Source organism: Myxocyprinus asiaticus, chromosome 20 (assembly GCF_019703515.2).
Source record: "Myxocyprinus asiaticus isolate MX2 ecotype Aquarium Trade chromosome 20, UBuf_Myxa_2, whole genome shotgun sequence".
Lineage (NCBI taxonomy): Eukaryota > Metazoa > Chordata > Actinopteri > Cypriniformes > Catostomidae > Myxocyprinus > Myxocyprinus asiaticus.
In genome coordinates, this window is record NC_059363.1 from 32,793,945 (window position 1) to 32,817,417 (window position 23,473).

Below are 23,473 nucleotides of genomic sequence, written 5' to 3' on the forward strand. Positions count from 1 at the left end.
AGAAGATGGAGAGATATAACTGCTCGCATTGCAGAAGAAAAATCGTTGCTTTGAGATCGACATTTCATTCCTTACACTCACCTTTTCAGAGCGAATTCACCCTCACCCCCCACCCCAGCAGAACTGAGAATGTGATTTGCAGAGAGTTTCAACAGGAAATTGGACCTCATAGTTTTTTTTTTTAAGTGACAGATGAAACAGGAAGAAGGTGGCGATTCGACATCCATAAGACCCAGAGAAACATTCTCCTTGAATTCTACCAAGGTTTAGCATCTTGTAATTAACTGAAGGCGCTCCGCTTTAGCCTGAGTCAGTGTGGTGCAGCCATTAGAACTTTGAAGTTGCTGGAGCATCAGGTTTAATAGGACAGAGGTGGAAAACAACATGTTTACTTCAAAGGGATGCTGAACTAATGAGGTCCCTTCAACAAACAACATTTTTAAAGATTACAGATGTCTGGTGCATAGTTTGATGGAAATTGCCGTTTCGTGAAGCTGTTGGTACTTTAGTTTAAGTAGTTAGTGTTAACTATTGTAGATGTACATACTTAAATGTTTTGTATGATGTTAAAGATTAAAGGAATATTTCACCAACAAATGAAAATTCTCATCATTTACTCACCCTCATTCCATCCCCGATGTGTATGACTTTCTTTCTTTCTTTTGCTGAACACATACAAAGATTTTGAGAAGAATATCTCAGGTCTGTTGGTCCATTCAATGCAAGTTAATGGTGACCAGAACTTTGAAGTGTCAAAAAGCATATAAAGGCAGCAAAACAGTAAATCAACATGACTCCAGTGGTAAAATCCATGTGTTCAGAACCGATATGATAGGTGTTGGTGAGAAACAGATTCAAGTCTATCTCTGTATTCAAACAGCCCTACTAAGCGCTCTTCTTTCTTAAGAGCTCTTCTTCTTTTGTTATTGGCAATTTGCATTCTTTGTACAAATCGCCATCTACTGGGCAGGATTTATATTTTCAAATATTGATCTGTTTCTCACCCACACCTATCATATCCCTTATAAAGATATGTATTGAACCACTGTGGTCGTAATGATATCTTTTATGCTGCCTTTTTTGGAGCTTCAAAGTTCTGGTCACCATTCTCTTGCATTGTATGGCCCTACAGAGCTGAGATATTCTTCTAAAAATCTTTATTTGTGTTCAGCAGAAGAAACAAAGTCATACACATCTGGGATGGCATGAGAGTGAGTAAATGATGAGAGAATTTTCATTTTGGGGTGAGCTTTCTCTATCAAATTTTCAATCAACATAACCTACCCTAAACCTGAAACCTTAAATCTAAAAAATAGTGTCATAAAAAGCAAATGTGACATGAAAAATGCAATAGCTGAAGCAGCCATGTCATTTAATGGTGCTTCCATGACACTTTCAACTCATGCTTTGACTCTGGCATGCTCTCCTGGACTCGTACCCCAGTCCCCTGCATTACAAGTGTAACACTCTGTCAGTTCTGCTACTGCACAATGTGAAAAATGTAGTAGGTATGTAATGCAAATGTTAAAATGTAGACTTTTAAGTCATGCACTATAGTAAAAGTGTTTTGATGTCATAAGATAGCATTGTGTGAGGAACCGGGTGGAAAGTGTTTATGCCCCATTATAATCTGCCCTTTTGTTCATGAATTGTACACAAACTTTCATGGCTTATTGCTTCATTTGAACATTTTTATTGTTTTGCTTCTTATTCTTTTGCAGTGTTTGGTGTCTGTGGGTTTGGATTCAAAGAACACAATCTGTGTTTGGGACTGGAGACGGGGGAAAGTTCTGGCTGCTGCTCCTGGTCATACGGACAGGGTAAGAACACACATACATCAATAGACAAGGTAGACAGGCACTGAAATGTTTCTTTTATCCTCTAATTATTTATTTGCCTGTCTTCAGATATTTAGTTTCACTACATTGTGTATATACGCAGACCCTGCTGGAATCTGCATACTTTTTCTCCACATTTTCTCTGCTGATTTCTTTCTCTCATTTGTAAAGATATTTGACATATCATGGGACCTGTATCAGCAAAGCAAGCTGGTGAGCTGTGGAGTCAAACATATCAAGGTACTGCCTATTCTCTACTCTATTTGTGAATGATCAAATAATAACTATGACAACATGTGTGTCTTGCCTCGTTTCGAATATAGAAATCACAGTTGATTGTTTGGAAGGGAAAGTTTGTATTGAAATGCTCGAGTGTTAATGCTGTCTGCGGAAAATTTCTTAATGTCTCAGAAGATATTCAGGGATGAATTCACTAAACAGTTTTTGTAGCACAAAAACCTGCATCTAATTTACCAACCACCCACAGTTCAGTTTAACCAGAGTCTGCGGTGAAACAGCACTGTGGTGTAAATATTTGAACTAAGTCATTCTTTTCAGTGCAAGCATGTCGCCTTTATATGTGAATTATGGATGTTTTAGATTGCATCTAAATGCAGCCCTATTTTGCTGGTACAATTAATATTGCGCCATTAACGCCCGAGGAAAGCAGGCGGTAAACTGAATTTCATTAAGAAGTGTTTGTTTACAATTTCTAGTGACCATGGCAGCAGTAATTTCATCTAATGATGGAGAAGAGCGTTATAAACGGGCAGACATCCACATGCACAGTGTAGTCGAGCACAATTTACTCGTAAAGTATGCAAGATTGTGGCAGTCTGCTGCATCCTCAACAACCAAACATTCAGAACGACCCACAACATTATGAATTGTGCTTTGCAAATTGTTGGCCTTTTTTGTGCTGTTAACTGATTTGCATAATTCCCTGGTACTGAAAATGGTTCAAGGACAGAATTTTTTGCAGAACGTAACCAAAAATGGGAACAAAGTCCCTGAGTAAAAACATTATTTTTAAATGCTGATAACCGGTTAATAACAGGTTAATTTTGTTCTGATAATTTTTTCATGAAACCAAAGTCCAAAGGGATTATCGCAGTAAATTTTCAGAATAACACCACTTCCTGTTGCTGGAAAAAAATTAGACTTCTCTCTTTTTACTAGAACATAAGCATGCGCTTTGATCCTGAAGGAAACTGCTGCGTCACACATTTCTTTGCCTAATTGAACAATGTGGATGTAGATATATTTGTGATGCGTCAATACAGATTTGATGCTGATAGGTTTTGACTGAGAAGCAGATCTATAATTAAAATGTAATTATCCATACAGTTAATTTTTTTAATTAGGCCTTACTTTTGTAATAATGTTATGTTTCATATGACTTATTAAGAGCATTGCGTGTGTGCTCCCTTCTGTTTTACCCAAATGTTGGTTATAAAATCAGTATAAAGTTGATTCAGGACTTTATTAGCTCCAGTAGAACACGGTCTGTGTATGCACTCACTGTGGGTACACCAAGGTTTAAAAAAAAAATAATAATAATAACTGGCCTTGCACAAGGTGACATTTAGTCCAAAACGTGCCCACGCAGTGTGTACATGCAGGAGAGATAGATTCAGGCTATTGATTGATTTTAGTTGGCCAGATGTGTATTTAAAATTTTTGGGGGGATTGTAAGACTTCTCAGTGAAAGGAGGCGGCGAGAAGCAGATTTCCTGGTTCAGGTAAGCGTTTTATTCTCCTCACTGCAGCAAATACACTCTTTCAGGGCTTTCACACTGTTCAATAATCCACTCTAAAAATAAACAAACTACTTTACAATAGTAAACTCTCAGCTTCGTAATAATAAACTCTTGACTTCACAATAGGGTCTCTGATGCCCATGCTCTCTCTCGTCTATTTGCGGTCTGGCTCTATTTATGCCGCTCTCCCCGTGCTCACTGAAATTAGAGACAGGTGTTAGACATAATTTAGCTCAGGTGTAAGCGCCCTTACCGCTTTCTCTCTCTCCGGAGAGATGCTTGACCATGCCCCCGCTGCCACAGGGATGATTTATATTAAGAATGCATTTATTGAAAATATGTTATTTTATATTGGCTACTGTATACTATTCTTGTTATTATTTCCATGCTGACAATGCACCCAATGGTAAAAACATTTTATCAGTTATTTTAGCTAATTTTGGGTGAGGCAAGTAGCTTATTTTGAGCTTGTTTTTCCAGATCAGGTCGCTTGTTTCTCTTGTGAGATCTGGCTACACAGCAACTAGTATATCATCCAGCCATAGCACAGAGCACTGTCATTTTAAAAAGAACGTTATTAACCGTTCCTTTATTTCGTTCAAACCGGTAACCATTTGGAAAGGAGGCTGTGGAATGCCGGAACTGGAATAAAAAAATACGGTTTCTGCTCAGAACAAACTGGAAAGGAAAAACATTTTGGTTTTAGTCCCTGATTAGTAAACTTGGTTCTTAAACAATGCAGACAGTGTATGCAAATGAACCATGCTATCAGTAGGTGCATTTAATTCTTAAAGGAATAGTTCGTCTGAAAATGAAAATTATTTACTCACCCTTATGCAATCCCAGATGTGTATGACTTTCTCTCTTCTTAAAATATTACTCCTCTTTCACTGTACATCTTATCATCACTGCAAGGTCTAGTGGCCCATCAACAACAAGAAAAAAATAATACAACAAAATGTTTATATCCGCCTAAAACTGTGGGACTCAAAGCCTAGACAAGGCCCCTTCAATAGGGCCCTGTGACTGTGAGGGCCCCCAGCCATCTTATAGGGCCCCTTTACCTCCCTGTTTCTAATTACATTTTTTTGAGCCACTCTTTAACAGCGCTCGTATTTGTATGACTTGCATGATTTGCATGATGCATGACTTTCTAAAGCCTCTATATCATCAATATGATCAAGACTTTGCTGAAAAAACTGTTGTATGCAGTGTACTAGATGTCTTCTGCCTCCTGGTGAAAGTGGAAGTAGAAGACCTTGTAATGTTATTTCAAAAATGGCTGCCTTCGTGTTGAGATGCACTTATCTTTTTGATGTGAATTTTTTTCTGATTTTGATAGAGTAAAAGTAACAATAATGTTTAAATTGCTACTGATATTTCGAATTGAATATTTACTGAATTGAAGCAACGTGTTCTAACTTTTTTGTGCATTATTTAATAAAAAAAATCATGTTGAAAATGTGTGTATAAAATGGGTTACAACAGAGTTTTGAGGTATATCTCTTAATCATCATTACATTACATCAGGGGTCGGAAACATATGGCACGCATGCCAGCATTGGCACGTGGAGGGGTAATCACTGGTCCGCCAGCAACGGTGAGAGCAGAGTAGACTGTTTTATTCATATGAAATTCCGCACCTGCTTTCCAATCTACATCTTGATGTAATCCTTCCTCATGATCACGCAGCATGTTTTCATGAGCTGAATGGGAGGCTAAACAAAAAAGTTCAAATGTGATGAGAATGCAGCATACCCAACAGACTCGTGCAGCGCGTGCAAGCCATTCGCACATCACAAGCCGGTTTCTTTTTGCTTTCAGAACAACACGTGATGTAATAAGGAAAACACCACTATTAATCCTTGAGATTTCCAACCCAGCATACAGGTACACCCTCCTAAAACCATGGTCACACTCAAAATTACATTAAACGATTAAAAGAGAAAATGTAAACCCACATCGTGGGTTCAAAAATATATTCAAAATATAAATTAAACCTGGAAATAAAGTTTTAGGATTTTGCAGGTGTGATTCACCGAAAAGGGCTAAAGAGTTGATCGGCTCGTGATGCGTGAATGGCTTGCATGAACAGCGCGAGTCTCGTCACACTTTAATAGTTTTTAGTCTCCCATTCAGCTGATGAAAACACACTGCGTGATCATGATGAAGGATTACATCAAGATGTAAACTGGAATGCAGGTGCTAAAAATGTCATATAAATAAAATAGCTTGCTCCTCTCTCGCTGTTGCTTACGTGCTAGTGATTACTTGATTACAATGAATTTCTTATATTAATAAGAAATATTTAAGATTCCACACAATTTCGTGATCAGTAATCAAATAAGCATATTTGTGACATTAACTGTGTTAACTCATTTTGTACAAAAGGACAGATTTTCTTTCAATAAAGCACTTTAGATGCTCTGTGAAATTTCACATGCAGGATCATGATTATATCATAATCATTGGGTTTTGCACAAAATTTCCACTCAGACTGTTATGCTGATAATATCATATGTAATGAGAAATAAACTATTACATTCGAAAAATGCAAAATAGAGACATTTTCACAAATGGACTCATACTTCGGAATATTTTGGCACAGCCATTGACCAGGAAAATAAAAAATAGCACTCCATGTCAAAAAGGTTGCCGACTTCTGCATCACATCCATGCTCACAACAATAAAAAAAAAAAAACAAGCTTTGAAAATACTGACATAAAATTTTATAAGATATATTTAAAGTGTGAACAGCTAGTTATTTTACAAATGCAGCTTGCTCTGTCATTATAAAGATCTCATGATTTTATATTACAAGCTATTATGATGCTATTTTACTATAACCTCCTGAGACAGCAAACGTCAATATAGTGTTTGGTATATAAAAAACATAATATTGTATTTGATGTGCTGAATTGTAATGTCATACATTTCTATAGAGCAAGGAGAGGACGTTATCATGGCCAAAACTCACTAATATTTGGAATCCTAGGATGTTCTCTAAACATGCTATATCTGCATGTTTGCCCTACATTATAAACAAATAACTTGGCCTAGGTGGTTAGGGAAAATAAAATATTGATATTTTATTTTCAAACCAAAGTGTGTGAAAAAGTATTGATTAAACTAGATACGTAAAGTTTGTCAAGACAAACTATTATCTTGGTTTGACAAAACCAAAGTTTATATAGTTTTGTATAGTTAGAAGTTGGACATTTTTACAGGTCTTAAAGTTTTGAGCATTCCCTAACAAACTCAGCTCATTTGAACATTCTGTCAACGTAGTCTTGGGGATTTGTGGCCACTTTGAAACAAATATGATGCCTTCGCACGGCACTTGGTTGGGATTAATAATAATGGTAGCCAAGCTGTAGGGTCGTTCCAAACAGAATTTCCAATCAAATAAAATGACCAGTACTTTTGAGCCCCACACCTTTCAGCCCTCCACAGCTCCCAAGTGGAGAGTGAAGTATCTTAAGGAAACAGGGATGATCACTTCTTATTTGAAATCACTCCATAATTCAGATGAGTAAGTATAGATATAGCAGCACGAGACAGAACTGCCCAAAGAGTTTGTTGGTTGTAGCTTAAAAAAGTTGGAAATTTACAGTTCCATTATATAGCCTTTAAACATAAGCAATAAAGCAGTGTGTATATTGGAGATCATTTTAAATCACATTTTAGCTTTTTAAAAATTTACAAATTCTTCATTCTAGCAATAATATGATGTCAGGAAATTGCATATGGTATCATAATGCAGGTATTAATAATGTATTATTGTCCCTTTAAATTAGGCCTGTTTACACATTTATCACACATTTTGTTACATGCTTGTTTTTGTATTCATAATTTGCAGTATTTACATTGAGTTTACATTGATATGTATAACAAGCACTAAAATGGTATACTGTCTCTTTAGGAACAGTGCCTGCTCAGCAAACGTGTTTCAGTTGAGCATTTATTTTTTTTTTTTTTACCACATCTGCCCTAGGTGTGATTAGAATTAATCTGACTGTAAATAACAGAAAGAGTATAAAAAGAGACTTAAATCAATGAAAATGGATTGTGTGGATCTTAACTTTAAAAGACAATTCAATCTAGAAGAAAATTGGCCCCAGGGCCCTCACTATTCATAATCCGCCGCTGAGTATATTCAATAAGACAACAGTACACACACTATAAAACATTTTTGTCAAGTAACCCTACACATTCTTGGCCTGTTTAATAAGTTCATTTTCATAATATTTTCTTTAAATAAGGACAATATTGCACAATACACAAACTGTACCTACATAACACAATTTCTCTCTCACTATTCTTTCCTCAGAGGAATGAATACTCACTGTGCATCCTCTATATTTCTTTCAGTATTTGTCTCTCTTACTATATCTCTCACTCTCTGGTTTAAGCCACCTCTTCATGTGCTGTAGTCAGACCAGTGTAGCAGTTTCCCCATATACAGTTGAATCAGAAGTTTACATACACTTAGGTTGACGTCATTAAAACTCATTTTTTTAACCACTTCACAGATTTCATATTAGCAAACTATAGTTTTGGCAAGTCGTTTAGGACATCTACTTTGTGCATGACATGAGAAATTTTTTTCCATCAATTGTTTACAGACAGATTGTTTCACTTTTAATTGACTAAATCACAATTCCACTGGGTCAGAAGTTTACATACACTAAGTTAACTGTGCCTTTAAGCAGCTTGGAAAATTCCAAAAAATTATGTCAAGCTTAATTTAGCTTCTGATTGACTAATTGGAGTCAGCTGGAGGTGTACCTGTGGATGTATTTTAAGGCCTACCTTCAAACTCAGTGCCTCTTTGCTTGACATCATGGGAAATCAAAAGAAATCAGCTAAGACCTCAGAAAAAAAAATTGAGGACCGCCACAAGTCTGGTTCATCCTTGGGAGCAATTTCCAAATGCCTGAAGGTACCACGTTCATCTGTACAAACAATAGTATGCAAGTATAAACACCATGGGACCACGGAGCCATCATACCGCTCAGGAAGGAGATGCATTCTGGCTCCTAGGAATGAATGTAGTTTGGTGCGAAAAGTGCAAATCAATCCCAGAACAACAGCAAAGGACCTTGTGAAGATGCTGGAGGAAACAGGTAGACAAGTATCTATATCCACAGTAAAACAAGTCCTATATCGACATAACCTGAAAGGCTGCTCAGCAAGGAAGAAGCCACTGCTCCAAAACTGCCATAAAAAAGCCAGACTACAGTTTGCAAGTGCACATGGGGACAAAGATCTTACTTTTTGGAGAAATGTCCTCTGGTCTGATGAAACAATAATTGAACTGTTTGGGCATAATGACATCGTTATGTTTGGAGGAAAAAGGGTGGGGCTTGCAAGCCGAAGAACATCATCCCAACCGTGAAGCATGGGGGTGGCAGCATCATGTTGTGGGGGTGCTTTGCTGCAGGAGGGACTGGACTTCACAAAATAGATGGCATCATGTGGAAGGAAAATTAAGTGGATATATTGAATCAACATCTCAAAACATCAGCCAGAAAATTAAAGCTTGGTGGCAAATGGGTCTTCCAAATGGACAATGACCCCAAGCATACCTCTAAAGTTGTGGCAAAATGGCTTAAGGACAACAAAGTCAAGGTATTGGAGTGGCCATCACAAAGCCCTGACCTCAATCTGATAAAAAATTTGTGGGCAGAACTAAATAAAAAGCATGTGCGAAGGAGGCCTACAAACCTGACTCAGTTACACCAGTTCTGTCTGGAGGAATGGGCCAAAATTCCACCAACTTATTGTGAGAAGCTTGTGGAAGGCTACCCAAAACATTTGACCCAAGTTAAACAATTTAAAGGCAATGCTACCAAATACTAACAAAGTGTATGTAAACTTCTGACCCACTGGGAATGTGATGAAAGAAATAAAAGCTGATATAAGTCATTCTCTCTACCATTATTCTGACATTTCACATTCTTAAAATAAAGTAGTGATCCTAACTGACCTAAGACAGGGAGTGTTTTCTACGATTAAATGTCAGGAATTTTGAAAAGCTGAGTTTAAATGTATTTGGCTGAGGTGTATGTAAACTTCTGACTTCAACTATAATTCCCAAGCCTTTACGCCCTCAACCATGTGACATCTGCTCCCTGGGCCCGTGCTCACTCAGCGATTATGCACTCAATGCATGCCAGAGATTTAGCTTGCTGTAATCCCCACTTTCTCTCTCTCTCACTGGCTATGGCTTGGAGTAGTTCTAGAGAACCTGAAGGCTCTGCTCTCTGGTGTCAAATGAAAAGCAAAATTATGTGCAGTTCTATAATATTTTTGAGACTGGCTAAAGACTGTTGCTCATTTAAGAAGCCAAGCATTTTTATAACATAGTAAGTAATTGTTTAGGATTTTTACATATATTGCAGGGGTCTATTAATTCAATTACAATGTTTAGGTTTGAAATACTTAATATTGTATGATTGCCCTTTAAATACTTATTGCTAAAAACAGTAGCTATGTTTCCATTCAATTTGCGAATTTAATTTATAACAAAATTGAAATATCACAAAAACAAAATGTGAATAAAGCAGCTTCTACATCCCATATGTTTATGGTAACAAAGTCTTCACTTCTGGGAAAAATGACGCAAAATTGAAGTGAAAGTGGAAGTTGAAGCCAAGGTGGTGCATTTATTTCATGTATAATAAATTAGGCTACTTGCAGTTTAGAGCGGGCAGACAAAATGCTCTGACGAACTTAAGTCTGTCAGTTTCCAGTGTCAATCATTTTGATGACAGGCTTTGGCTCCAGCAATTCAGAATAACCAGAGCAACATTTCAGATGCTATGCAATGATATTGATGATGTTCTCTGAGCGAATTATACACTCACTGAGCACTTTATTACGAAAATACTATGGTCCTAATAAAGTGCCTAACATGGTCTTCTGCTGTTGTAGCCCATCCGCCTCAAGGTTCGACGTGTTGTGCACTCTGAGAAGCACTTCTGCTCACTACAATTGTACAGAGGGGTTATCTGAGTTACCGTAGCCTTTCTGTCAGCTCGAACTAGTCTGGCCATTCTCCTTTGACCTCTCTCATCAACAAGGCATTTCCATCCACAGAACTGCCGCTCACTGGATGTTTTTTGTTTTTGGCACCATTCTGAGTAAATTCTAGGGACTGTTGTGCGTGAAAATCCCAGGAGATCAGCAGTTACAGAAATACTCAAACCAGCCCATCTGGCACCAACAATCATGCCATGGTCGAAATCATTGAGATAAAGTTTTTCCCCCATTCTGATGGTTGATGTGAATATTAACTGAAGCTCCTGACCCATATCTGCATGATTTTACGCATTGCACTGCTGCCACACGATTGGCATGATTTAGATAATCGCATGAATAAGTAGGTGTACAGGTGTTCCTGATAAAGTGTTCAGTGAGTATATATTCACGTGGTTTGTAGAGGCAAAGTCATGACTTTTTGATGCGCTTCTTCAGTATATTCCAATATAAATTTTATTGGAATATATTTTGTAAATATTTTTTCCAGCATAGTTTATTTGCATGTCTTTTTTATTGAATGCAAACTTTATCCATTTAAAACGAACATGTTTTTTTATGCTCATTTTGGCGATTTTATTTGCACCTTGGTTTCTGTCTCTTTAAGAGCAGTGGCAGTTCAGTAAGCATTAATGAGAGTAGCATGGTTTCTTTAAATATGTTAATTGATACAACAACAAATATGAGTCTTTGTTAGTGTGTGTGGATCATTAGCTCTGTTCCATGAATTTGTTTGAATATGCATTAATTTTGCTACGTTTACGCCTCTCATCCACACTAGAATGCTGTTTTCCTCCACTGAAAATATAGCAAATACCAAAACTGGGTTTAATAGGCAAATTATATTATATTTAACTATTTTTATAGAAACTTTTCTGTATCTTGGAAGATTTTTTTCACTGAGCTTCTGGGATTACCTTCTCCTCAAAGGAGATATGTGATAGAAGACATCGTAGATAGAATATCAACTTTGGAACAGCCTTGTCGGAAGTGTGCGATAGGCTGCTCACTAAGTTTTGGAAAAGAGCTATTGTGTCTGCATATGTAATGGTAGCCAGCTAGTATGTGCTGTGCAGTGTGTAAACCTCACTCCCCTGGCCTCATGAGGTGCACTAGCGACTGACGCTAGAGGCTGTACCCTTTAGCCTGCTTGTTAGTGTGCCCGCCTCCCATGGCGGCGAAGCCGGATCGAATCCCACTCGGAGCGGGTCGAGTAGGTCCAGTTACACATATATGCAAACTCTTGAAAAGTTCCATGAGATTTTGGTTTGGATGCTCTGGGCTGCTCTCAATCCACTTAATGTGCGTATAATGCAATAAGCTGCGCAAACTCGACAAAACTGAGGCAGCCCGTCAGCTCTTAAAGAATCCCACTCACTGCCTCCCACCACATATGGCATAATCATCGCTTCACCACAGGGCCCAACAAAATCTTCATATTTAGAACACAGCTATCACAACAGCGCTTTATAAATCCGATACGTGACAGCGCACCACACAATTAGATGTAACTAGATTAAGGTGTAGTGAGCAACCCTGGACTAATTATCCTTTTCCTTCTCACAGAATGCTGATTATAGCTGTCTTGGTGACTTTAAGGCTGTTTTATTAGACTAGATGTGCTGGATTCAGGGTTTTCATGCACACTCGACAGGAGCTGGCCATCCCTGTTGAGCAGATAGACAGAGACATGCCTCAGGGTGGAGGCAGGCTGGCTCTAACAGGGTTGAGCAAATTTTGAATTTAAGAATTGGCTCTCTTTCAATTCATGAGTTGAAATTTTTATAGAATTGGCAATGTCCTATAAGATTTAAAATTGGAAGTTGAATTTACAAGAATGGGTAACACTTTACAATAAGGTTCCATTAGTTAACATTAGTTAACAACATTAGTTAACATTAACTAACAATGAACGATACTTTTACAGCATGTATTAATCTGGATTAATGTTAATTTCAACATATACTATTACATTTTTAAAATCACAAGTTGTATCAGTTAATATTAGTTAATGCACTATGAAATAACGTCAGTTAACAATGAACAATTGAATTGTAAAAATGTATTGTTCATTGTTTGTTCATGATACCTAATGCATTAACTAATGTTAATGAATAGGACCATACTGTAAAGTGTTATCAAAAAATGCAATTCAAAGAAATTGAATACAGTCACACAGGAAAATTCTGCAACAATACATAAATAATTGTTTCATTAATTTGCACTTATGCCTATTTATTCCATGCTATGCAGAATACATTTACTAGGCATATTTCTTGAGTTACTATTGAAATATTTTCATATTTCATAACTCAATATTTTTACTACTAATTACAAACCTTATCAGAAAGTTAATATCATACATCAAATATATATAGGCTAATAAATTATATATATAATATATATACTTTAAATGCATATTTCTAAAGGTGGCATTTCAAATACTGATTATTCAAATTGTCTAATATTTCTGGAAATACCCTGTATGTTGCGTGTATGATAACATGTTTTATAGGAAATTCATAGGTTATTAATATAGGCTATTAAAACAAGCTACACTTACAGCAGTTGTATGTAATTTATTTCCATGTTAATTCTACTTCCATACATTCAAATTTGAATTAGTATTTTGCATTCTGGTTTCTACCTCAATTTAAATTAATTTTCAGTAATTGAATTGAAGTTTAAAAGGCATGCTTTATTCAATTCTGAATAGTGCACAACCCTGGTCTTTAATTGAGTCTTGGCAGATAAATAGCAGTGAGTCATTTTGATTATATTATAGCTTTAGCAGAGCAAAGACCTGCAGAAACATTGGAGCCTGTAATTCACTGTGGCTCTGAAGCTCCTTGATGTCATGCAACCAGACTGTCTGGAACGGTACCGTCCACCCCAGTGCAGGCCTGCTAATGGGCCAGCAACGGCTTTTTCATCTTTTTACCTCCCTTTTCTTCCTTATGTCAGACTATTTTTGTTTTTGCTAGATACAGAGGTTCCCTGGCTTTTATTATTAGATAATTAAATTGTTATTGTTATTAGAAGAATTAAAAGCAAAAGTAATTTATGAGGATCTTTTGTTGAGTGAAAAAAAGTATGGAAAATCTTTCTTCTGTCCAACACAACAGGGCTTTTTTCATAAGTCATAAACTAAGTTTCCATCCAAGGATTTTTTTGCAGAAAACGTTTAAGTGCATCAAAATAAAGCTGATAGAAACACAAATTATCAATAAAATTTCACAAGTGCCGATATAATATTTTTCCATTTAAGTTTAGCGCATAAATCCTATGTCGACACAGTTGTCATGAAAATTTAGTTTGGAAACAGTTTTTGTCGAGAAAAATGGCATTAACTCAAAAATGTAGTGTCACATGACAGAATTTACATCACATTTGTCCTTACAACAAACAGCATGACAGAGAGGAACACTTGGATTGAGGAGACTCGAGTTTTCCTTAATTTCTTTAAAAGACACATTAACTTTATTCTTGATGGATGTTTTTCCAGACTTTTTTGGACTGCGCTTTCCTGAGCCAGTAAAGATTACGGCGTCTTTTACCAAAACCCATTTTATATTAATCCCGTGTGATTGACACGCTGGTAAAAAAAAAAAGAAACGGTGAATCTGTCACGGTCCTGTCACTCTGTCTGTCTGGGTTTTTGTCTGACAGGATCGTGGCATCATTGTCTGTCTTGTGTTTCTTTATCTGTCTTTGTGTGAGCGCACGGTTTCGGTTGCATTCCCTGCCGTGCGCTCTTCGGTCGGTCTTGTTTCATGTTGGGAGCATGGTGTCTGGATCCTGACTTCCTGTCTGGTTCGGTTTCAGTCTGTGACGGGATCCGGACACTCATGCTCCATGTCTATCTGTTATTGACATGGGTGCATCACACTTATGTCATCTTGGCAGCATGCACTCGCGTCAATAGTTTGTCTGTCTCTCGCGAACACGGGTGCTCCTCACACTCGCGTTGCGTTGTGCGCCGGGTCGCAAGCTGTCTTCGTGTTGTGCTGAGGTTCGGTCACTTCGGTCTAAGGTGTCGAGTGTGTGTGGCTAAACTCTCACACAGATGTCTTGTTTTTGTCGCCTGTTGTGTGAATCGCGTGGCGTTTGTTTCACAATGTACGCTCAGGTTTCGTTTAGTGTGGGAATGCATGGCATCGCTTTGTTTGGTGTTGCTACGCATTCTCTCGTCTTGTTTGTCAGTTGGCATGGGCGTATATTGCCTTATTGTCTTGGCGATGTGTGCTCATGCCATTCGGGTGTTTTGTTGTCTTGTGAGAGCACGTGGTTTTGTTTTGTTTCTGTATCGCCTCGTCTCTCTGTATTATGTCATACCCTGCCTCGTTGTTTGCCCATTATTAGTTTATTAATCACACCTACCCTGTCTTGTTAACCAGTTGATTTCTCTCCCTATTTTACGTGTTTGCTGTCCAGTGCCAGTTCCTCTTGTTTCCAGTCTGTTTGTTCCTCTCATGTCATTCCTGTCAGTCGGTCTGTTTCCTCCTACCCTGGTTCCCATAGCCCAGTCTGGTCGGTCCTGTTCCTCGTTTCCCCTGCCTGGATTATTTACTTTGTGTTTTTCCCTTTCGGGGTAGTTTATGATTGTTTTTTCCCCCTTGTGGGAGTTTTAGTTTGTTTTTGCTCCTTTTGTTGTATTTAATAAATCCCTGTTTTTAACTCTGAGATTGGGTCCTGTCTCTCTGTATTCCGTGACATTGAAGTGGATGTTGGCCATCGAGAAGACACACTTTTTTTATTGTATTGCAATAACAGACACGAGTTTTCAGAACAGAAAAACAAAAAGAGAAATAAAATTCAGCGCCAAGGGGATTAAACAAAAGAGCCAAAATCTAATATACAGATAAAAAGAGATATAAGAGAAAAGGGATATGAAGGGAGCAATTAACTTGAATCTGATGAAGAAAAATAAATCAAACAAGTGTACAGATACAGATAAAATCTTAAATAACAGGGTTATATGGGGTCATATTATACCAAAAGTTATATAAAAATTGGTTTACTCCAAGTTTTAATGTTTTTTTTTTGTTTTTGTTTTTGGAAGAGGTGGACAGTTTAAATTCCAAGATCATGAAAAAACAACTGCAGATGTTATGCTGTCTGTTATGTATGGACTAATGCAGTGTTTCTCAAGTATTTCATGCTATCGTGTAGGGCTGCCCCAGATAGTCGAACAAACCTTAGTGGATGAGAAGAGTCTTGGTCGACCAAGTTTTGATTGGTCGGTTGATTGCAGAAACGTGTTCACATTCAAACCGACGAACAACGGTATTAGCGCTGGTTGGACACCAGGTGTTACTATGGGGTAATTTTCGTTAAGCAGGGTTAGGGTTAAGCCTTCACAATAAAGCAAGACACCTTGATCTCAAACTTTTAAATTTTTTATTTATTTTAACTAAAAATTCAAATGAAACTGAAAAAAGTGCAATTAAAATGTGTGTTGTTCTCTGAACATCGTCGATCCCCGAGATCATCGTCTATCGGCACAACCCTAATGTGCATTTCTCTCTATAAATTAACAAAATGTTCAGACAGTCTCCTTGCTGGTTTTTCAGACACATTCATAATCATTACCGCTTTTACCAGTGTCGCAGTGGCTCGCTTCGTGTGTGCGCTTGTAAAATTTATATTTTAAAGGCTCATTATTACGGTCTAGTATTTCTCTGTAATGTAGAACAGTGTTGGCAATGTTACTTATAACATTCTTTCACAGCCCTGGAACTCGAACCATTTTCTGATGCTCCCCAACATATATATATAAGTAATTAAATTAATATCATAAACGAGTGACTAGTTGACTAATGGCTTAAATTAACGCCTACTAGTCGACTAGGAAAATCTTTAGTCGGGAGTAGCCCTACTGTCGAGTGTTTATTTACACATGCAAAAGAAAAAGAAATGAGCTCATTTTCTTCTGGTTAGAAAAATTAGAAAAGAACACAAGTGATTTGAGCAAAGTGAAGAGGAGTGTTTTTTTTTTTTACAGTAACAATCAACATTTAAACCCCACAATTACTTCTCCCCCTCCCAATCTCCAACCCCGCCCCGACCATTAACAAACATCTATGTGGTCACACATAAGCATATACACACAAAAAAGCAAAAAAGCAAAAAAAAAAAAATAAAATAAATAATATATATATATATATATATATATATATATATATATATATATATATATATATATATATATACAGGTGCATCTCAATAAATTAGAATGTCGTGGAAAAGTTCATTTATTTCAGTAATTCAACTCAAATTGTGAAACTCATGTATTAAATAAATTCAATGCACACAGACTGAAGTAGTTTAAGTTTTTGGTTCTTTTAATTGTGATGATTTTGGCTCACATTTAACAAAAACCCACCAATTCACTATCTCAAATAATTAGAATATGGTGACATGCCAATCAGCTAATCAACTCAAAACACCTGCAAAGGTTTCCTGAGCCTTCAAAATGGTCTCTCAGTTTGGTTCACTAGGCTACACAATCATGGGGAAGACTGCTGATCTGACAGTTGTCCAAAAGACAATCATTGACACCCTTCACAAGGAGGGTAAGCCACAAACATTCATTGCCAAAGAAGCTGGCTGTTCACAGAGTGCTGTATCCAAGCATGTTAACAGAAAGTTGAGTGGAAGGAAAGAGTGTGGAAGAAAAAGATGCACAACCAACCGAAAGAACCGCAGCCTTATGAGTATTGTCAAGCAAAATTGATTCAAGAATTTGGGTGAACTTCACAAGGAAGTTCAAGGCTGGGGTCAAGGCATCAAGAGCCACCACACACAGACGTGTCAAGGAATTTGGCTACAGTTGTCGTATTCCTCTTGTTAAGCCACTCCTGAACCACAGACAACGTCAGAGGCGTCTTATCTGGGCTAAGGAGAAGAAGAACTGGACTGTTGCCCAGTGTTCCAAAGTCCTCTTTTCAGATGAGAGCAAGTTTTGTATTTCATTTGGAAACCAAGGTCCTAGAGAATTTATTGAGATGCACCTGTATATATATATATATATAAAATCACACACATTTATACTTATACCTCTCTCTCCACTGTCCCTCCCCGAGAGCCCTCCAAAAACTCCAAATAGTTGCCCCATTTCCCAACTAACAAATCTAAGTTACCCAGTCTTCTAAATGACACTTCCTCAAAAGCCGCCACCCTCCCCATCTCCGTGCACCACTCCTGAAATGGAGGCACCCCAGCCGACCTCCATCCCCTTAAAATAATTTGCCTGCCGATCATTACACTGGTCAGAGTTTATTCCCCCCATTGATGACCGCCCCATCACCCAAAACACAGAGTCTGGGGCAAAACGAATCCCGAGTGCCCAACACGTCACACACAAAACTCTGATTCTTCAACCAAAATTCCTGGATCTCAACATGCCACCAAAAAACATGGGTTGCGTCTCCATCCCAATCTAGAGGGGGTCCAATAGAATCAATGTAAAATCTTAAATTGCATAAAGCACACCCTTGCATCTCTAGATGCAGACTTGACATTTTTTAGAATCCTAGCCCACACTCCCGCCTCCAATACCAAGTTTAAATCTCTCCCGCAGTCTCTTGATAGAAGTTAAAGCTCCATCCCCCTGACTCTGAATTAGCAGGGAGTAATACACTGATGCCTCATGAACTTTTCCAAAAGCAGTAATCACCATTCCCAGAGTATCTGCCACTTTAGGGGGGTGTATGCTACTCCCAAAAATAATACAGAGCAGGTGGCGTAGCTGTAAATAACTATAAAACTGAGATCTGTGAATCCCAAAACGTTGGACCAAATTTTCAAAAGATCGCAACATTCCACTGTCATATAGGACACCGAGTTTATTAACCTCCCTCACAATCCACTCTGACCAGCAGAAAGGGGACTTATTAATACATCATTTTGGGTTCAGCCATATGCTTGAGGCAACATTTAAATAAATGTCTGAATTAAACACTCTGGACACTTTTGTCCGTACCGAGTGCAAATGTGAGATAATGGGGTGTAACTTAACTTCTCCGGTTAGTTTAATAGAAAGGCTTTGCAATGGCAAAATAGGGGCAAAAATAGGGGCAAAAACATTCTGTTCAATACAAAACCAGGGAGGGGCTCTCTCAGGTGGAAGCGACCAATGAGCCAAATGTCTGAGACCAAATGCATAATAATAAAATAAAATCTTGGGTAGGCCTAGCACACCTTTGTCAATTGGCCTATGTAACTTAATGAAATGTAATCTGGGACGCTTAATGTTCCAAATGAAGGACTTCACTATGCTATCCAATTGCTTGAAATAAGAGAGGGGGACATCTACAGGGAGAGATTGTAGCAGGTAGCAGAATTTTGGAATACAATTCATTTTAATAACATTAACCTTCCTAATCATAGATAAATGTAATGAAGCCCACCTGCCCACACAGCTCGAAAACCTTTTTATTAAGGGGTCAAAATTAACTCTAACTAAATCACACAAATTTGCTGGCAATAAAATGCCCAAATACTTAATGCCCTGTTTGGGCCACTGGAAGACGCCTGGCTGAAAATCTGTTGCTGGACTGTACGCTGTCAAAGCTTCTGATTTAGACCAATTGACTCTGTATCCTGAGAACTTAGAAAAGGAATTATTAATTCTGTGGAGGCAAGGCATAGATGTAGTGGGGTCGGAGATGAATAATAAAATATCATCTGCGTAAAGCAAAAGCTTATGCGCCATACCTCCCGCCAACACCCCTGGAAAATCATCTTCCTTTCTTATTGCGGCTGCTTATGGTTCCAGGACAAGACAGAACAATAATGGGGAAAGAGTGCAACCCTGCCGGGTGCCCCTATCCAGAGTAAAATAAACTGAAATTAATCCATTTGTTTGTACCGCCGCTACCGGGTGTCTATAAAGTAACTTAATCCATCCAATAAAAGTATTCCCAAACCTGTATATTTCCAAAATCTTAAAAGATAACCCCATTCTACCATATCAAAGGCCTTTTCGATGTCAAGTGAGATGGCAGAGACCGGAGTCTGATCATTCGCCACTGACGACATGATATTGATGAATCGCCTAATGCTAACAGAAGAGCTACGGCCCCAAATAAAACCCACCTGATCTATATGTATAAGAGATGTCATAACTTTACTTCATCTGTCACGTATTCCCTGTTTCCTTGTTTAGACTTTTATTTTGAAATTCTTGTTTAGTTCCCCGTTACTGTTTCCCGTTAGTTTTGTAGTCCTTTGTAGTTTCATTTTATGATTGGTGTTTCCTTGATTGTTTCCCCAGGTGTTCTCGTTCCCTCATTTGCCCCTGTGTATTTAAGCCCTTGTTTTCCCTGTTTTCTTGGTAAGTCTTCCCATGTATTTTCATGTTCTGTACCTGGTTCCCTGTGTTTTGTTTTCATTTCTGTCACGTATTCCGTTTCCTTGTCTAGACTTTTATTTTGAAATTCTTGTTTAGTTCCCCGTTCCTGCTTCCTGTTAGTTTTGTAGTCCTTTGTAGTTTCATTTTATGATTGGTTTTTCCCTGATTGTTTCTCCAGGTGTTCCTCGTTCCCTCATTTGCCCCTGTGTATTTAAGACCTTGTTTTCCCTGTTTTCTTGGTCAGTCTTCACATGTATTGTCATGTTCTGTACCTGGTTCCCTGTGTTTTGTTTTCATTTTATTCTGAGTTACCTTCTTCGTCATTTGTTTACATTAAAAGCTGCATTTAGATCGTCCATCCTCACCTGCCTTGTTATATCATCGGTTAGCCAGAATTTTTGGCAATATTTTAACATCCAGCTGGATCAGGGAAATTGGACGGTAACTCTTACACTCACTTGGATCTTTGTCCTTTTTTAAGAATCAGACTGATCCGGGCTTGTGTCATGGTTGGCGGAAGCTTTCAATTCTTTAATGATTCCGTATAAACTTCTAATAAAAGTGGAGCCAATTCTGTAGTATAAGATCTAAAAAATTCAGCGGCAAAGCCATCTGACCCCGGAGACTTGCCTATAGGCAAGGCCTTAATTACCTCGCCAAGCTCTTCCAAGGTTATCTCAGAATCAAGAAAAAAAATTTGCTCAGTCTTCAGTTTAGGGAGTACTAATAGGTCCACAAAGTTTCTAATATATTCATCAGTAGACAAAGATGTGGAACTATAGAGATCCAGATATAATTCTTTAAAAGCATAATTAATATCAATGGCAGAGGTAAATATTTTACCACCAGCAGATTTCACTGAGGGAATGGTAGAAAAAGACTCCCTCTGCTTTATATATCTAGCGAAATGCTTTCCTGCTTTGTACCCCGACTCTGGATGACTGTTTTGCCCTGAATAGCCAAAACTCCAGCTTCCACAACAAAATAGTATTAATCTGTATTTCAATCTGGTCAATTCTCTGAGGCCAAATTTTTCAGCATCCTGCGGGGAAAGATGCATTTCTTGAAGAAACACTATATCATATTTCTTACATTTAAGAAAAGAAATAACTTTCCTTCTTTTTATGGGGTGCCCCAACCCCATAAAACGTGGGGAGAGACAATCCACTTATATTAACATTTGACATTTTGACCTGTTAGAAAAAATAGATTGTCAAAAATAAAATTATAAAGACCACATTCCAACATTAGTGCAACAATCAAACCCCAAGCTTACCCAGAACCAAACAAACAGAAAAAAGAAAAACGTGCACATTAACCCTGTGCACGACAGCGCCAACCGGCGTCCATCCCTCTAAACTCAAACAGTCCATGTACGCCTATGAGAGCCCCAGCGACAAATTCGCCGTTGGACTGCTCAAGTCCGGTGTTTCTATACAAATTTTGTGAGATAGAATTACACAACAGAGGATAATCTATAAAACAAATTCCAGCCAATAGGTGGAATAAACACAAAGAATGTGTAGATTCATTCACATAACTGTCCCGGAGTGTGTTCCTCCACAAAACAAGCTCCAGCCACTAGCGGGACCAGCACAAAAAAAAAAAAAACTGTTCAGTTTTCTCGGGCAGCCAAATGAATGTTCAGTGAGCCGGCTCATTCACTGCTACATGAGTGCAACAAATGGCCCAATCACTCCAATCTCCTGCAAGAAATACTCCACAAAACAAACTCCAGCCAATAGGAGGCATAAGAACAAAGAATGTGCAGATTTATCCACAAAACTGTCCCGAAGGAGTGCTACTACACAAAACAAACTCCAGCCGCTAGGCGGAACCAGCACAAATAGAAACAAAAAAGGTGCCCAGTTTCCTCGGACGGTCAAGTGAATGTTCAGTGAGTCAAGCCCACTCGACTACAACATGAGAACAACATGATGACTTACTCACTCCATTGACTTTATGAAGGACAATGCTTGCTGTGGCCATGTGAATGTTTTACGGCCATCCTTAGCATCTATTCTCAATTTTGCCGGGAACATCAGTGCAAAAGCTACCTTCCGTTAATGTAAGAGTTTCTTGCATTCCTTGAATCGATCACGTTTCTCTCTTGTCAAATTCGCAAAGTCTGAGAACAAGAAAATGTTGTGGTTCCTCCAAGAAAGCCTTCCTTTACTCCTTGCCTCACATAACACGAGATCTTTATCGGATGATCTCAGAAATTAGGCCAGAATTGATCAGGGCCTGTCTCCTTCAGCGGATTGCTGAGCCGGAACTCTGTGACCTTGCTCGATTTCCAGCTTATGGCCTGTTATGTCAAGCAGATTCGGAAAGAGCCCGTTTAGGAATTTCACCATATTCTGATCCTCTGCTCCCTCAGGAATTCCAACAACGTTATTCCGCCTGTTATGATTCTCCATATCTTCCAACTTTTCCCAGACGCGCTCCAAGTCCGCCAGCTAATTCCATCTCCGATGACTCCAGATAATCGATCCGTTTCTCAACATCCGCCACTCTTGTAATCATCTCAGTGAATTCCGTCTCCATAGCAGTGATCGATCGATGTATTACAGCAAGCTTCTCCAAGTCAGCAATGACCTTCGTCAGCATTGCCGACACATTCATCAATTGTCGCCGAATTTCCTTCACCTCACCGGCCAAATCGATACCCAGGCTTGCGGCCTGCTGCTCGGGGGCTTCAGCTTGAGCACGTAAGTGTCTTTTAATGCCTCCAGCACCCGAGGATTTTGAATTCTTTGACATATTTTCTTCCTTGAACAGTTAAGAATCAGGGTTTATTGAATCTCACTTGTTTATGACACAAAAAGTATTAAAACTAACAAAGTGCGCAGAGCTCGCCATTCACACGTCCGAACCTTGCATGGCGCCACGCGACTCAGTGAAGAGGAGTGTTTTTTTTTTGTTTTTTTTTTTACCCAATTTGGAATGCCCAATTCACAGTGTGCTTTTAAGTCCTCGTGGTCGCGTAGTGATTCGCCTCAATCCGGGTGGCGGAGGACGAATCCCAGTTGCCTCCACGTCTGAGACCATCAACCCGCGCATCTTATCATGTGGTTTGTTGAGCGCGTTGCCACAGAGACATGGCGCGTGTGGAGGCTTCACGCCATCTACCGCGGCATCTGCGCTCAACTCACCACGCGCCCCACCGAGAACGAACCACATTATAGCGACCACAAGGAGGTTACCCCATGTGACTCTACCCTCCCTGGCAACCGGGCCAATTTGGTTGCTTAGGAGACCTGACTGGAGTCACTCAGCACACCCTGGGATTCGAACTAGTGAACTCCAGGGGTGGTAGCCAGCGTTTTTTTTTACCACTGAGCTACCCAGGCCTCCTAGTGAAGAGGAGTGTTGAGGTTTTTATGTGTTGTTCGGACACTGCAGCCCCACGCCTCATACATAACATAATTTTCTGCCGGGACAAACAAAATTACATAATGTATTTTGGCAGGTATTC

The 23,473-nt window shown here is 38.6% G+C and overlaps 1 protein-coding gene across 1 annotated transcript in view; it reads left to right on the forward strand.

Moving 5' to 3' along the window:
- The window catches only part of LOC127411295 (echinoderm microtubule-associated protein-like 5), a 144,746-nt gene that overhangs the window by 57,229 nt on the left and 64,044 nt on the right, over positions 1-23,473 (forward strand). Inside the window, exons 3-4 of the mRNA XM_051646769.1 lie at positions 1,722-1,820; positions 2,010-2,078. Coding sequence (XP_051502729.1) covers positions 1,722-1,820; positions 2,010-2,078 — 168 coding nt within the window. The remainder of the gene's footprint in view (positions 1-1,721; positions 1,821-2,009; positions 2,079-23,473) is intronic.